This window comes from Mizuhopecten yessoensis, unplaced genomic scaffold, assembly GCF_002113885.1.
Source record: "Mizuhopecten yessoensis strain PY_sf001 unplaced genomic scaffold, ASM211388v2 scaffold9331, whole genome shotgun sequence".
NCBI classification, from domain to species: Eukaryota; Metazoa; Mollusca; class Bivalvia; order Pectinida; family Pectinidae; genus Mizuhopecten; species Mizuhopecten yessoensis.
In genome coordinates this window covers 312,886-327,612 of record NW_018407994.1, presented here as the reverse complement: position 1 = coordinate 327,612, position 14,727 = coordinate 312,886, and the positions used below count along the sequence as shown (strand labels likewise).

Genomic DNA, 14,727 nt, shown 5'->3' with positions numbered 1-14,727 from the left:
GGTCTGAGGATGAGATTAGGCCTGTTTGGTTTGTAGGGATTGTTACCTGAACATGGTTGGGTTAGTAAGAATTGTCCAAGTTGTTAGCCCTAGTAAGACATTCCCACTGGTTTTGCTGCTATGTGATCCTTTAGTAGGTTGGTAGAATGAGAAGTTTCTACTCGCTACCAAACCAGTTTGATATAACCTCAATGACTAGTACTGACTGTAAAGTTTATACCATGTCACCTTAATCAAACGTAATCACTTTACACTCTATTGGTTGGGTTACATGAGCCGTTCTACCATCCACTACATTTTGAACCTTACCATATCAAAGACTGGACAAGTCCAGTTTAATTATGTAGGGGTGAATGAGTTAAATCCATTCTATTAGATTGGTGAATTCCTTCCAGAATTCCATCATTACGCCCCAATCTCAACCCCATTATACACAATATACAGTTTGCTCTTCTTATAACACCCCTCTAATTAATGAGATAGTTAGGAATTGACAAACCCTAGAAGTTATTGTCACTTGTCTTTACTAAAGTTGAGTTCCCATTACTGTATATCAGTTATGAATTCCATTCTAACGTTTCCCGTTACCCAGCATCCTGACTATGAACTGATTTTAAGAAGCTATTTGATGCATAGTTACTTAAGTTTTCCTACTGTCTTTTGGTGTCTCAATGCTTTCTGATCAAGTTTTCCTACTGTCTTTTGGTGTCTCAATGCTTTCTGATCATGTCTTGTTTTTCCACACTTATCAAATTAATGTCTCTAAATGTATTCATCTTGTCATAGTAATTTATTGCACAACTTTCAACATCATGGTATGCCAACCATTCTTGTTGTCTGCTTTTTCGTCAATTCTTAAAACAGAAGGAGCAAGCATTGAATAATTGATGTGATGGCATTCCGTCTGATCATTTTTTAACGACATTGCATTTATTTTGTGAAATGTGCTGGATCAGGGCTAGCTCTGGGTCTGAATTCAGTTCGACAAATTTAAATTTGATTAGTACAAGAATGCTGGCAATTGAGGGAGCATCACAGTTCATGCCAATCTTTTTAAAACATGGCATAAAATATTAATAATGAAAACTCATTACAGTTTCTTTTAACAGAAACTTTTTTAGTTTTCAATGTCAATATCCTTGTAGAAATCTTTTGCATTGGTGGTAATTCAGTTACTGATTAGGGTTAAAATATTGATGGATTCCTAATGAAGTGACATTTTCCATGTTTTTAATTGCTTAAAGTGAAAATGCGAAGACTTGAAAGTAAAGACTGAAATTACACATGCTGATGTACCACATTTCCAATTATGTACTTATATGTTCTATTTGAAAGCAAAGTTTGAAAGATGTACGTTTCTTTGTGATGCATAAATGCTGAATACTCTTTTCTACTTCTGTAACAAATCTTGGATGTGAACTGTTAAAAATAGATCTAAAAAAACCTCTTCTCCTGTATACAATTTCATGTTTATAGTATTAGCCTGGTGGATTTTGATTGTTTTACTAGCATATGGCCTATATTTTAGTACTTAATGTTGAAAATAGTCACTAGCCTAAACATAAAATCTTCTGGCTATTGGCATTGGACTTAATTGTGGTGTTGTACATCCCTGGTTGTTATACACAAATGTTACATTGAGTTTCTTAAAAGTTAGTTAGAAGCATCATAAGCACGTATGTTATGTAGTATTTCACAAATTGTGAATGTTAATACAAAGTAATGAAAACTTGATAAAATGTGCCGTTCATTCATATATACATGCATGTCCATAAACATTTATTAGCTTCACAACTGCATTATCATACTAGCTTAAAAAACCCATCCCAGAACTATGTGATAAATGAATTAACATCTACCGAAAGTATAAAACTTATCTCCTTCAAAAAGTATGTACTTCTGGCTTGAATGTAAATTGACCCACTTGTTCTGGGTGGTTGGCTTCAGGATAAATCTTGAGGCTTTCTTTATGTTCATAACCCTTTGATATTATTTGAATATTTTAATACTCCAGCTGGGCTGACTAACATCATAATAGTCTTTCTAGTGTGTTTCTAATATTGGCACATAAGTCTTGTGATTGTGAGTGCTGATATTCCCCTGTAAGGCTGTGTATTGCAGTTTATACCTGGATTTGTGGACATCTGTCACCTGACCTGTTTATTTATCTTTATTTACATACAGATATATCAACCCGTATATCTGCTGTTAGTATACCTTCTTCAGCTTTCCATTTTACCTTCCTGTGGTGTCCCTGTCAGGCCATTGGCTGGGAATAGAGTTTTCATTTTTACCTTCCTGTGGTGTCCCTGGCAGGCCATTGGCTGGAAATAGAGTTTACATTTTTACCTTCCTGTGGTGTCCCTGTCAGGCCATTGGCTGGGAATAGAGTTTACATTTTTACCTTCCTGTGGTGTCCCTGTCAGGCCATTGGCTGGAAATAGAGTTTACATTTTTACCTTCCTGTGGCGTTCCTGACCGTCCATTGTCTGGGATTAGAGTTTACATTTTTATCTTCCTGTGGTGTCCCTGTCAGGCCATTGGCTGGGAATAGAGTTTTCATTTTTACCTTCCTGTGGTGTCCCTGGCAGGCCCTTGGCTGGGATTAGAGTTTACATTTTTACCTTCCTGTGGTGTCCCTGTCATGCCATTGGCTGGGATTAGAGTTTACATTTTTACCTTCCTGTGGTGTCCCTGGCAGGCCATTGGCTGGAAATAGAGTTTACATTTTTACCTTCCTGGGGTGTCCCTGGCAGGCCATTGGCTGGGATTAGAGTTTTCATTTTTACCTTCCTGTGGGGTCCCTGGCAGGCCATTGGCTGGGAATAGAGTTTTCATTTTTACCTTCCTGTGGTGTCCCTGTCATGCCATTGGCTGGGAATAGAGTTTACATTTTTACCTTCCTGTGGTGTCCCTGGCAGGCCATTGGCTGGGATTTGAGTTTACATTTTTACCTTCCTGTGGCGTCCCTGGCAGGCCATTGGTTGGGAATAGAGTTTACATTTTTACCTTACCTTCTTGTGGTGGCCCTGGCAGGCCATTGGCTGGGAATAGAGGTTTCATTTTTACCTTCCTGTGGTGTCCCTGTCAGGCCATTGGCTGGGATTAGAGTTTAGATTTTTACCTTCCTGTGGCGTCCCTGGCAGGCCATTGGCTGGGAATAGGGTTGTCTTTTTTACCTTCCTGTGGTGTCCCTGTCATGCCATTGGCTGGGATTAGAGTTTACATTTTTCCCTTCCTGTGGTGTCCCTGTCATGCCATTGGCTGGGATTAGAGTTTACATTTTTTCCTTACCTTCCAGTAGTGTCCCTGGCAGGCCATTGGCTGGGATTTGAGTTTACATTTTTACCTTCCTGTGGGGTCCCTGGCAGGCCATTGGCTGGGAATAGGGTTGTCTTTTTTACCTTCCTGTGGTGTCCCTGTCAGGCCATTGGCTGGAAATAGAGTTTACATTTTTACCTTCCTGGGGTGTCCCTGGCAGGCCATTGGCTGGGATTAGAGTTTAGATTTTTACCTTCCTGTGGCGTCCCTGGCAGGCTATTGGTTGGGAATAGAGTTATCATTTTGACCTTCCTGTGGCGTCCCTGGCAGGCCATTGGCTGGGAAAAGAGTTTTCATTTTTACCTTCCTGTGGCGTCCCTGGCAGGCCATTGGTTGGGAATAGAGTTTACATTTTTACCTTACCTTCCAGTAGTGTCCCTGGCAGGCCATTGGCTGGGATTAGAGTTTACATTTTTACCTTACCTTCTTGTGGTGTCCCTGGCAGGCCATTGGCTGGGATTTGAGTTTACATTTTTACCTTCCTGTGGCGTTTCCAGCGGGTCCTGAGCTTATTCTAATTTCATTTTCTTTTAAATGAAAAAAAAATTCAACGAACAACTGTGTATAATTACAAAAGAGGTCACTGTAATTGAAATTTGTGTTTATTTTATGATATTCTGCTTTCTTCAGTTTTCATGTATATTTCAGATGGAAGATTGCAATTTCGTTCTTGTTCAACTATACAAAATTCAGTGATTGGGAAATTCATCATAAATATGACCATTCAAATATATAGTGCTCAGATTGTTCGTTGAGATGAGCATTTCAAATGATTACCGGGTAAATACTTTTTAAAAGTTGTTATATTTTCCATTGCGTGCCAGAGTGTTTCTTAAAACACTGAAATATATATCTTATCTTATATATATATCTTTAAAAAAAATATGGTATTTACTTTTCTCTTTCGTCAAATGCACAGCATTAGAAGTTGAACAAGACCTGGCTGGCATGAACTGTATTTTTACCTAAATTTAACCACAGCTTGTTTCTTTATTAATGGGAAAACATAACATTATCTTAATTGAAAAATTGGGAATATATTCTTCATTTGGGTCATTTTAGGAAAATAAGGCACTTTTTTTAGTGAGGGGAAACAGCCTGTATTTTTGGCTGAGAAACTGAGCAAAGCAAATCACTGCAAAGTCAATATAACATGTGATTTATTGGGTTATTATGACATGATCTTCTAGTAAGATTGCAGTTTAATGCTTTCTTGATTCTCTGTATCAGATATATATAGACGTCTTTCAAACACCTAAAAAACAAATGGACCGGCCTTAGAGTATTTCTGGTGTATTTGAGTGTGTATGCATGGTGCAGGTGTGCATCGAGAAGGAGCAGATTGTAATTTCGTCAAGCTAAGGTTAAACTTAGAAAGATACAAGCCCTTAACATACTCTGGTAGCTATTAGTCAACTTGAGCAGGTTGTAACACTCAGTGTCCTTCAAGCTAACCTGCTGTCGATGTGTTACTTTGTAGATAATATCCAGTGTTTACTTTAGAAAGTCCACGAGTGATACACTTAGGATCGGACCTGTGATAAAATGATAACGTTTATTTACATTGGCCTATGATACAAAAAGTATATACTGAAATCGTGGGGTAGGGAGGGGGGACGGGGAGAGGGCAGTTTTATTTAAAAAAGCAGAGGTGATATGTTTTAACCTCATTATAAATTACTTTATTGTATATTTAGAATGACCTTATATTATCTGGATTTTTTCAATTTCAAATATATGGAACTAAACCTTCTCAGTAGTAGGATAATCAATGTAACTCAAACTTAATAAATTAGTATTGTGCTGTTAATCTGATGTTGCTGTAGGGTTTGTTATGAAAAAGATATAAAAACTTTGGGCAGAATTGATGAAAATGTTTTTGCTGTGGGTAAATTGACTGTAAATATTCTTGAAATCTACTTGATTTCTATAACTATTACTACAAATACAAGCTATCGATCACTGAAGTCCATGTTTATACACACCAACTCGCCACTTTTCTGCGTAAACAATACACGACTGATGTGTGTAATCAACTTGCTTGAATCTCTTAACCTCATATTCATTAGAATCCTAAGAGCAGGCACAGTTGTTCATAGTCTAATGTGACATCGGAGGGGTTATTTTTTAGGAATATATCTAAAAATTTACCATCAATTATTTCTTGTCTTCAGGTGATTGTCTTATCTCCAAACAACTTTAGTTTTAAACAAATGATAACATTAACCTCCTGTTCAGCTAATGACACTTTATACAACGTGATCCAGGAGGATTAAATTGATTTCTGTGATTGCTGAAGTATCATAATTATACTTGTTTCGTATTTCACAAGAACATTTGACTTCCACAATGTGTGTGCTGTACTATATATATATATATAGGACTTTTTTCTATATTCCACAGATGATTTGATTGGATATACAAGCTGAACAAGAATGATAGCCCTGTTGTCGTAACCAAGCTTTGTCAGGTAAGTCACAGGAGATGCACATGTATGTCTGTCCATAAATAACTTGATAATCAATTGCTCCGTCTTTATTATGTAATGAATTGAAAAAAAATATATCAATTACTTCTAATATAGTCTTAAAACTAGTGAAATTCCATACATATTGTCATGCTAAATCATTTCAAAATCATACAACTGAGAATGTTACGATAACTTGTAAATAATTCATGATACATACATAAAAAGTTTTAAATTACTCGGATATAAATCTTTAAAGGATATTTAAATACAGTTAAAAATATTTAACATAGTTCATTATAGCAATAAGGTTACTGGAAGTATTTTGTTATTTTTTTTTTTTAAAAGACGTGATTGTAACCTGTTGGTCTTTGTGAAGCATGAGTGAAGTAAATGTTCAATGTAACTTTCTTATTATTTATTGGTGAGTAACTGAAAAAGATACCTAAGAATGTCAATATTGTTTAGATTGGTCCGTAATAAATGTGATTTCATATTTGCCAACTCTCCCTATTTAGGAGGGAAACTACTGATTTTGGACCCTAAAATGGAACATTTTTAATCAGTGAATTTTCTAAACTGTTCCCATTTTCTACGATCCGATGATTTTACCTGAAAGAGTGTTCCTGTACATACACACATTTTATAATTCTGACCACGTGTAATCTCCCTCATGGAAATTTCAAAAAGTTGGCAAGTACTTTATTCATTGTTTTCTTCTTATAAAAATAAACAGCTTGTTATTGAAAGTTCGCTCCAAAAGCAAAAATGATTCACATACTGATTAAATCAATGTTTTTATCGAACAATATTTTTCTCTTAAGTATAAATAGACAGTATGAAATTTCAGTACTATTCATTGACAGTCACATTCCTTATTTGCAACTTTTAAAACAAGAATAAGCCTGCTGATGTACATGCTTGTTTATTGGGTGAAATATGTGAATATATTTGTGTATAAATTTACCTTGATATTGAATTGCATTAGGTTTTGAGATTTGTGCTTGTAACATGCACACGGCAGGTCCTATATAATACTGATCTTTAATAGAATACTCTGTAACAGGTTTAAAAGTGGTCTAGACTGGAACAATCCATAATCTTTTACCTTTTGTAGGCTAAGTAAAACTGGAATAGCATGTTCCCAACTGTTTATTATGCATGCTACCGAAACCCCATGTCATCATTTACAACCTAATTTACATAAAGCATTTTATAAAAATATATATTTTATTTGCAGGCAGTTAAATTCATTTGCACACCCTATATATCGTCCCTTGTCACTGTCCCGAGTATACTATGTACACACACATACACATATATATATATCCCAGTTGTGTGTTGATTGACTTGTTAAATTTCACGTTTTACCATTTGAAGCAGTGTTTGTGTATGGCTATGAGCAGGCGATGCTGTGGATATACAGACATGTTGTGATGTCTATATAAACTATTAACTTCCTTTAGCTACCTATGTTTGTAAGACCTCACGCTATCTCTAAGTGCTTCTCCTGAGAGGGAAAGGATATATATACACCCGACGACCGACAAGTGCTCTTATCTGTGATAAAAGATAAACTTCTGGAATACTACTTCCTAAATAAAACACTGAATAGCATGAAACATTACCGAATTTGTTTCAATTACTGCCCCATAAACTTCTTGAACACACTTCCAAATTAATACATTGAATAGTATAAAAACTTACCATATTTATTGCAATTACAGCCTCTTCCCTTATAATTAAGCATCCTTCCACATTTTTGAAATAAAATCTTAACAATCTCCACCCTGGCCCACTGGGTAACAAAATATAGTACTATAGAAACATAATAATAATAATAATAATATTTATTCAGGTAAAATAGCCATATTATTACAAGATATCACAATTTAGAATAAAACATACAATTAACACAATGCAGCTTGTAAATGAAAAGAGTATTTTGTATTAAGATTGAGAATAAAAACAGATCTATCATAATAAAAGGTTTCTTAATTCAATCCTTGACATATATCACAGAGCATAAAAATCTAAAAAAAAAGTCTAATACACTGTAAAAAAATGAAATAAAATAAAGGCAGATATTACTATAAAATGAGACTGACTATTTTTTAGTACATGAAGGTAGATATAAATAAGTCGCATAATAGGAGTGGTGATTTATGCACATGCACATACACTTAATATCAGACAGCTCACTTTCAAGATTAGGACCATCTTGCAGTGTTTCAGAAAAATGGAGTGAACAATTGTGGAACATTCTCTTGGAATATGTCTAACATTGTCTATACACGCAGCAACTGCCATAACTTATTGTTTTCCGAATAAGTGCCCTCCTCACTCAATCTGTTAAATAAGCACCCTGAGTTATGGCAAATTTTGTATGCAAGATTAAAGAACTCTACAAATAAGTAAACTTATGTAATGAAATATTAAAATAATGCACTGAATTCTGTGAAAAAACTGTGTAAAAAACTGAGACAAGAATGAAAAATTAAATAAATACTTTTGAAGATAAAATCCTGAAACAATACACTGGTGAATACTGTAAGGACCTGTGCTAAAATTCGTAAAGATGTCAATAATACTTCACTTTGTTTTATTGCAGCCAATAAATGTGATTCATTATATTTTAACTATATGATAGGAATTCTCTTGACTCTCTGATATATATCAGAACTACTGTTACAGGTATTTACAACAGAAAAGAAGTGCTTGTACTCTATAAAGGAATTTGGGATTTAAATAATACCTTAGGTTCAACTGAATTTTATAACTGAAAGATTTGATAAAGTGCATGTCGGTCCTGGATTAACTGTGCCGTGAAATTGCTGCACAACACACAAGGTATACTGTGTGTTACAAGGCTGAGGAATTTTCGGATGTAAACACGGCCGATTGGGACAGGATCTAGCTTTTCCTTTGTGCGTATGTGTGACGGGATTAGGAGGAATTCCCGGGTCCCCCTGTGACATCAGAAACCTCAGCCTCGGATATCTGTCAAAACAGGTCTACGACACCCTGTGACTGAGGGTGACATGACAGTGTCATTGGTACTCAACACATTCTGTATATAATCAATTTGTTTGTCAGGAGAGGATAGGCAGGAAGATGACATCATCAACATCATCTATTGATGACTTACTGGATTTAGACTTTGGTCCAGCTGCTGCTAATCAGAGCTCAGCAGGTGCGATTCAGGTGGTAAATAGACCCGGAGTATCGAATACATCTAATTCTCTGCTGTTAGATTTTGGTGCCCCAACTACAGAGTCATCCACTGACGATAGTGAACAGAAGGAATTCTCAAAGGATGGTGATTTCTGTCTGTTCAAAATGGACGATGTCGCTGATCAGGGATCTAATACTCTGACCACTGGTAAATCAGCCATAACGCCCACATCTCCCTGGCAACCACTGGACGTTATACCTGGTCAGATAGACTTGACACCGTCGCGCCAGTCTAAATCCAGCGTGGGTTCCCTCAGCGACGAGGATGCACTCCTGTTTGATCCCCTAGCTCCCACATCACCACTCAAGCCCACACAGGTATTCCTACACAACGCATGTGCATTTCACACCCTCTGTCGTTCGCACTGTGGCTTGGGCTATCTAGTAAGATGTTGTTGGACATGGATGTTGTTTCGTGTTGTAACCTCTTTGTTTTATTGATTTATTTTATGTGGTGGTAGGTTTCTCCTTTACACAGTCCAGCAATTGGATGGTTTTTTTATAGATACATGTAGCTTCTTACCTAGCCTATCCTTTGGTTAAAGCATTATGTGCTCTGTGTAACTGTTTGCTTCTTATATTTTCCTTGTAAACAGAAATATATAATATGTGTACTAGCTGTAATGTAAAGCTTAGAAGTTTTATGTCTTGTACTGAGTCCGTCTTGTGTCATTATGCGGCCCTGCTTTGTTGATTGTAAAGGGTGATCTAAGATGTGACAATTATGTGCACAGGTTAGCAGTGGTGTATATATATGAGCCCGTGCGTGTGTGACAGGTAAATGGCTTTTTATGTGCTATTTCGCCATAACCATGCAGACAGGTAGTCATCTACATAATGCACCTATAGCTATATGTCAACAGCAATGTTAGACATTAAGGTTATTATTATTCCTATTATGCACAAACAGGATTGTGTTGAACTTACCACCTGTTCGTTTAACTATTAATGTTTATTGTGGAAATGTCCTGTCATTCCATATATATTTCTGACAAAGCCAACCACTTGATATTTTTTTTTTTTTTTTATCTGTCTATACTGACTCCTTACATCTGATCTATATGAAGAACTTATTTTTCCTGATATCATTTGGTACATAAGATAGATAATTATCGTACATGTATCTGGTTATATGAATTATTATATAGGGGTGTAAGGAATCTCCCTCTTCCATGACATGTCATGGTATTGGTGACATCACAAGTAAGACAATAGTATGTCATGCTTTACAATGAAATGATGTCATGTCTAAGCCTGACTGCTGCCCTGAGATCTAATATTCCTTTTAATGACGTATCGTAAAAAGATATTTATAACAGAAAAACTTTTTCATACATTTGCATATGGAAGTCAGAAGATTCCATCTCCAGGTTTATATGATTTGGGAGTAAAGCCTTTGGCAAATCTTAGGTTGCTACTCCCAATTCTACTGGATACTCTCCAATAGAATATCCATGTATTTCCATGTTATAAATTTGCTAAGATATTTTGCCATGTCATTTTCATGAAAAAAATATCTAGGTCCCCATTTCAATGGAAATCCATTCACGGTTTCCATGTATTTCTATATGTCCATGTATTTCCATGTCGTTTCATGTCAAATATGGACATGGAATATAATATGGACATGGAAAATATAATATGGACATGGAAAATAATATGGACATGGAAAATATAATAAGGACATGGAATATAATAAGGACATGGAATATAATAAGGACATTGAATATAATATGGACATGGAATATAATACGGACATGGAATATAATAAGGACATGGAATATAATAAGGACATGGAAAATATATTATAGACATCAAATATAATATGGACATGGAAAATCCATGTCTTTTCTGTAACTGTACATGGAAAATCAATTAAATTCCATGGATAACAAATTCTGAAATTCATTATGGGAATCTCAGAGACAGGCTTCCAAACATGCATAAAATACCTGTTTATATCGACAGTCTCTTGCTACTTTCTGTAGATCCAGTGACTGTATTAAAGTTATATTTTTGCACCAAATGTGGCAAAAAAAAATGTATTATAGAGGGGAATTTTGAAGAATTAGATAAAAGAGAACTTTGAAATATGTTGGTGATTATCACAGTGGAAGATAAATTGTGTTGTCCTTGCAACATCTCAAGGTCATATTAGGATGAGTTCTTAGGGAGATACTTCCAAAAAGAAAGAAAAGGTTCAATAATAGGATGAGTACCTAGGGAGATACTTCCGAAAAGAAAGAATACGTTCAATAATAGGATGAGTACCTAGGGAGATACTGTTGAAATGAATGAATACGTTCAATAATAGGACGAGTACCTAGGGAGATACTGTCGAAATGAACGAATACGCTCAATAATAGGATGAGTACCTAGGGAGATACTGTTGAAATGAATGAATACTTTCAATAATAGGGTGAGTACCTAGGGAGATACTGTCGAAATGAATGAATACGCTCAATAGTAGGATGAGTACCTAGGGAGATACTGTTGAAATGAATGAATACGTTCAATAATAGGACGAGTACCTAGGGAGATACTGTCGAAATGAATGAATACGCTCAATAATAGGATGAGTACCTAGGGAGATACTGCCGAAATGAATGAATACGCTCAATAATAGGATGAGTACCTAGGGAGATACTGTCGAAATGAATGAATACGCTCAATAATAGGATGAGTACCTAGGGAGATACTGTCGAAATGAACGAATACGCTCAATAATAGGATGAGTACCTAGGGAGATACTTCCGAAATGAATGAATACTTTCAATAATAGGATGAGTACCTAGGGAGATACTTTCGAAAAGAAAGAATATGAATATCTTCAATAATAGGACGAGTACCTAGGGAGATACTGTCGAAATGAATGAATAGGCTCAAGTGGTGCGACAGATTAGTTTTGGTTTCTTCTGTGAAAATACAGAAGAAAACCCTTGCTTCTACAGAGAACCGTATGTTTGGAGGCACGGTAGTCCAGTAGTAGAACACGGGGCTTGTGACCGAAGGGTTGCAGGTTCAAGTACCATTGCTTCTACAGGGAGCAGTATGTTTGGAGGCACGGTAGTCTAGTGGTGGGACGCCGAGCTCGTGACCAAAGGGTTGCGGGTTCAGGTACCCCTGTGTCTACAGGGAGCAGTATGTTTGGAGGCACGGTAGTCTAGTGGTGGGACGCCGAGCTCGTGACCGAAGGGTTGTGGGTTCGAGTCACGGCACTGCACTGTGTTGTATCTTTGAGCTTTGTACTTTACTCCGCTTATTCCAGTCTACTCGGCTGTAAATGAGTACGAGGTCGGGCAGTGCTAGAATTGTTGAATGCTAGCTTTGAGCAATGAAATGGCAGCTCCGGCTGTATGCTCCCCAGGGAATTAAGAAAGATATTGGCTGGTTGCAAAGGTCATATAACCAGGGATAATAACTTAACCGCTTTGAGACGACCTACGAACTAGGTTGTGATAAAGCGGTACATAAGAACCTTGAATTATTATTTACTATTATTTTTATGTTTGTTGTCTCTTATGATACATGCAGTGGGATATAGCAGGCTTATATTTTCCCCGAACCTGTCGGGGTCACAAAATAACCCGAAGATGAAGAGCATTTTATTTTTATAGACGTTTTTTGGCACATTATCGTTCTAAATAACATTCTGAAAGTATTTCTTTAAAGTGAACTGTTATTTACAGTAAATTCTATAAGGTACTTCTTACAATGCCCCTTATTAAACAGCATAACAGTGCATGCAAAAGTTAAGATTTAGTGGACCTGTTTATTTCAAAGTAAAATAGAAGGTGAAGGCAAATCTCCCTCCAAGATAGGGAGATTTGGCAAGTGTAAGAACAAGTAAACGCTCTGAGTAAAATAAGTATCCTATTATCTTTTATAGTTTTGTGTTTCTTTTTACTGTCGTTTTGTCAATTGAGGAGATGATCTAAGTGCCTACATGGGAGGGAGGGGAGAGATTTTCAAACCTGCTCTCTTAAACAACTCTTTACTTGTAAGGAAAACTTGTCACATTACTGGTGTTTATAGTAATTTGATATCCAGGATCTCGCTTCATTCAAAAACATTTGAATAAAACTTTTGCTGTACTGTGTGTACTATTCTATGTTTGTGGGTGTACTTAGGTAAACAGGTATTTATATAACAGCTAGATACAGTGTTATAACTGATGATCTGTTGTATACACTGTGATCCTGTTGACATATTGGATTAATATTCAATATGTGTTTAACTTTATGGGAAGTTATTGTATAGTATAGTATGTACATGTACCGGTTCTGGCACAGTGCTATGTAAATTCTAGCTGAGAAGGGGAGGAGGAGTTGACACCCTGTCTTGGAGTAGTAACCAATAGCCGGATGTTTTGTCTATACGTGTAGATATGCATGGTGATTGCACGACAAAATCATTGCATTGACGAGTAACATGTAGAATAAAGACCAATGACATGTGGTGCTGCGATTGTATCTCCCTCGTCTCAAAATATTTTCTTGTTATTTTTGTCTTGCCGTCATGAAGTGGAAGCGAGACTAAGGTGTTGTTTTTCCGGCGACGACGGCGTCACCATTAAATTTTTGTGTTTAAGTTAGTTTCACTGAAAGTATAAGTGCTAGACCAACCAAACGTGGACCACAGATGCATCTTGGTAGTACATCTCAACCCATGCATCAAATGCTGGATGCGGCCTGCATTCACTTTGTCAGCATCTCCATCAACATGAAGTTTTTGCATTTAAGTTAGTTTCTCTGATATGTGCATTGATGGTCAAAGCCTGGCACAGACGAGAATGTGTTCTCTAAAAATTGGTAATAAAAAACCTGAACGTAATTTAAAATATTTATGTAGGCATTCCAGACAAAAGTAATCAAATCGTACAGTATAACAGGGATGTTTGCGACCTTGTGTCTGTTTAATGAAAGCTGAGAATGGTTTTGTATTTTCAGTTATAAATCCCTTTGACTTGGTATTTTGCTATGTATCACTGTGTGATCTTTACATGGCAAAATAGTATGTTGTCCCTCAAGGCTGAAATGCTTCCATATTTCTGCTCCTTCAATGTTTATGATGATATAATGTGTTTACAGCACATTTCCAGTATAAAATGTTTCGATTTGGCCAGTCCAGGACTTCAAGAGTTTACATTCTTCCATTTTATCTTTCCATTTCCCCATGTCTGTCAGTTTTTATTAGCTCACCTGGCACGAAGTGCCAAGTGAGCTTATGCCGTGGCGCGACGTCCGGCGTCCTGCGTCCGGCGTCAATATTTTACTTTAAACGCCTTCTTCTTAATAACCGAAAGGCCTAGGGTGTCGATATTTGGCCAGAAGCAAACTCGGATGAAGGGCTACAAAGTTTGTTAAAATGAATGACCTTGACCCATTTTCAAGGTCACAGAGGTCAAATATGTTAAAAACTTTAAACATCTTCTTCTCGATAACCAAACTGCCCAGGGAGATGATATTTGGCCAGTAACATGCTCGGGTAAAGGGCTACCAAGTTTGTTCAAATGAATGACCTTCAATTATATTCAAGGTCACAGGGGTCAATTGTCTTAAAAAACCTTTAAACAACTTCTTCTGAATAACCAAAATGCCCAGGGTGATGATATTTGGCCAGTAGCATGCTGAGATGAAGGGCTACAAAGTTTGTTCAAATGAATGACCTTCACCCATATTCAAGGTCACAGGGGTCAAATATGT

The 14,727-nt window shown here is 36.6% G+C and overlaps 1 protein-coding gene across 4 annotated transcripts in view; it reads left to right on the top strand.

The window, feature by feature from the left end:
- Window positions 1-14,727, top strand: part of LOC110457834 (titin-like) — an 84,979-nt gene that overhangs the window by 2,086 nt on the left and 68,166 nt on the right. For 3 of the 4 annotated variants that reach the window (XM_021509268.1, XM_021509267.1, XM_021509266.1), the window contains exons 2-3: window positions 5,725-5,791; window positions 8,483-9,340. In XM_021509268.1, coding sequence (XP_021364943.1) covers window positions 8,903-9,340 — 438 coding nt within the window. In that variant the 5' untranslated portion in view covers window positions 5,725-5,791; window positions 8,483-8,902. The remainder of the gene's footprint in view (window positions 1-5,724; window positions 5,792-8,482; window positions 9,341-14,727) is intronic. The other variant, XM_021509270.1, reaches the window with a different exon arrangement.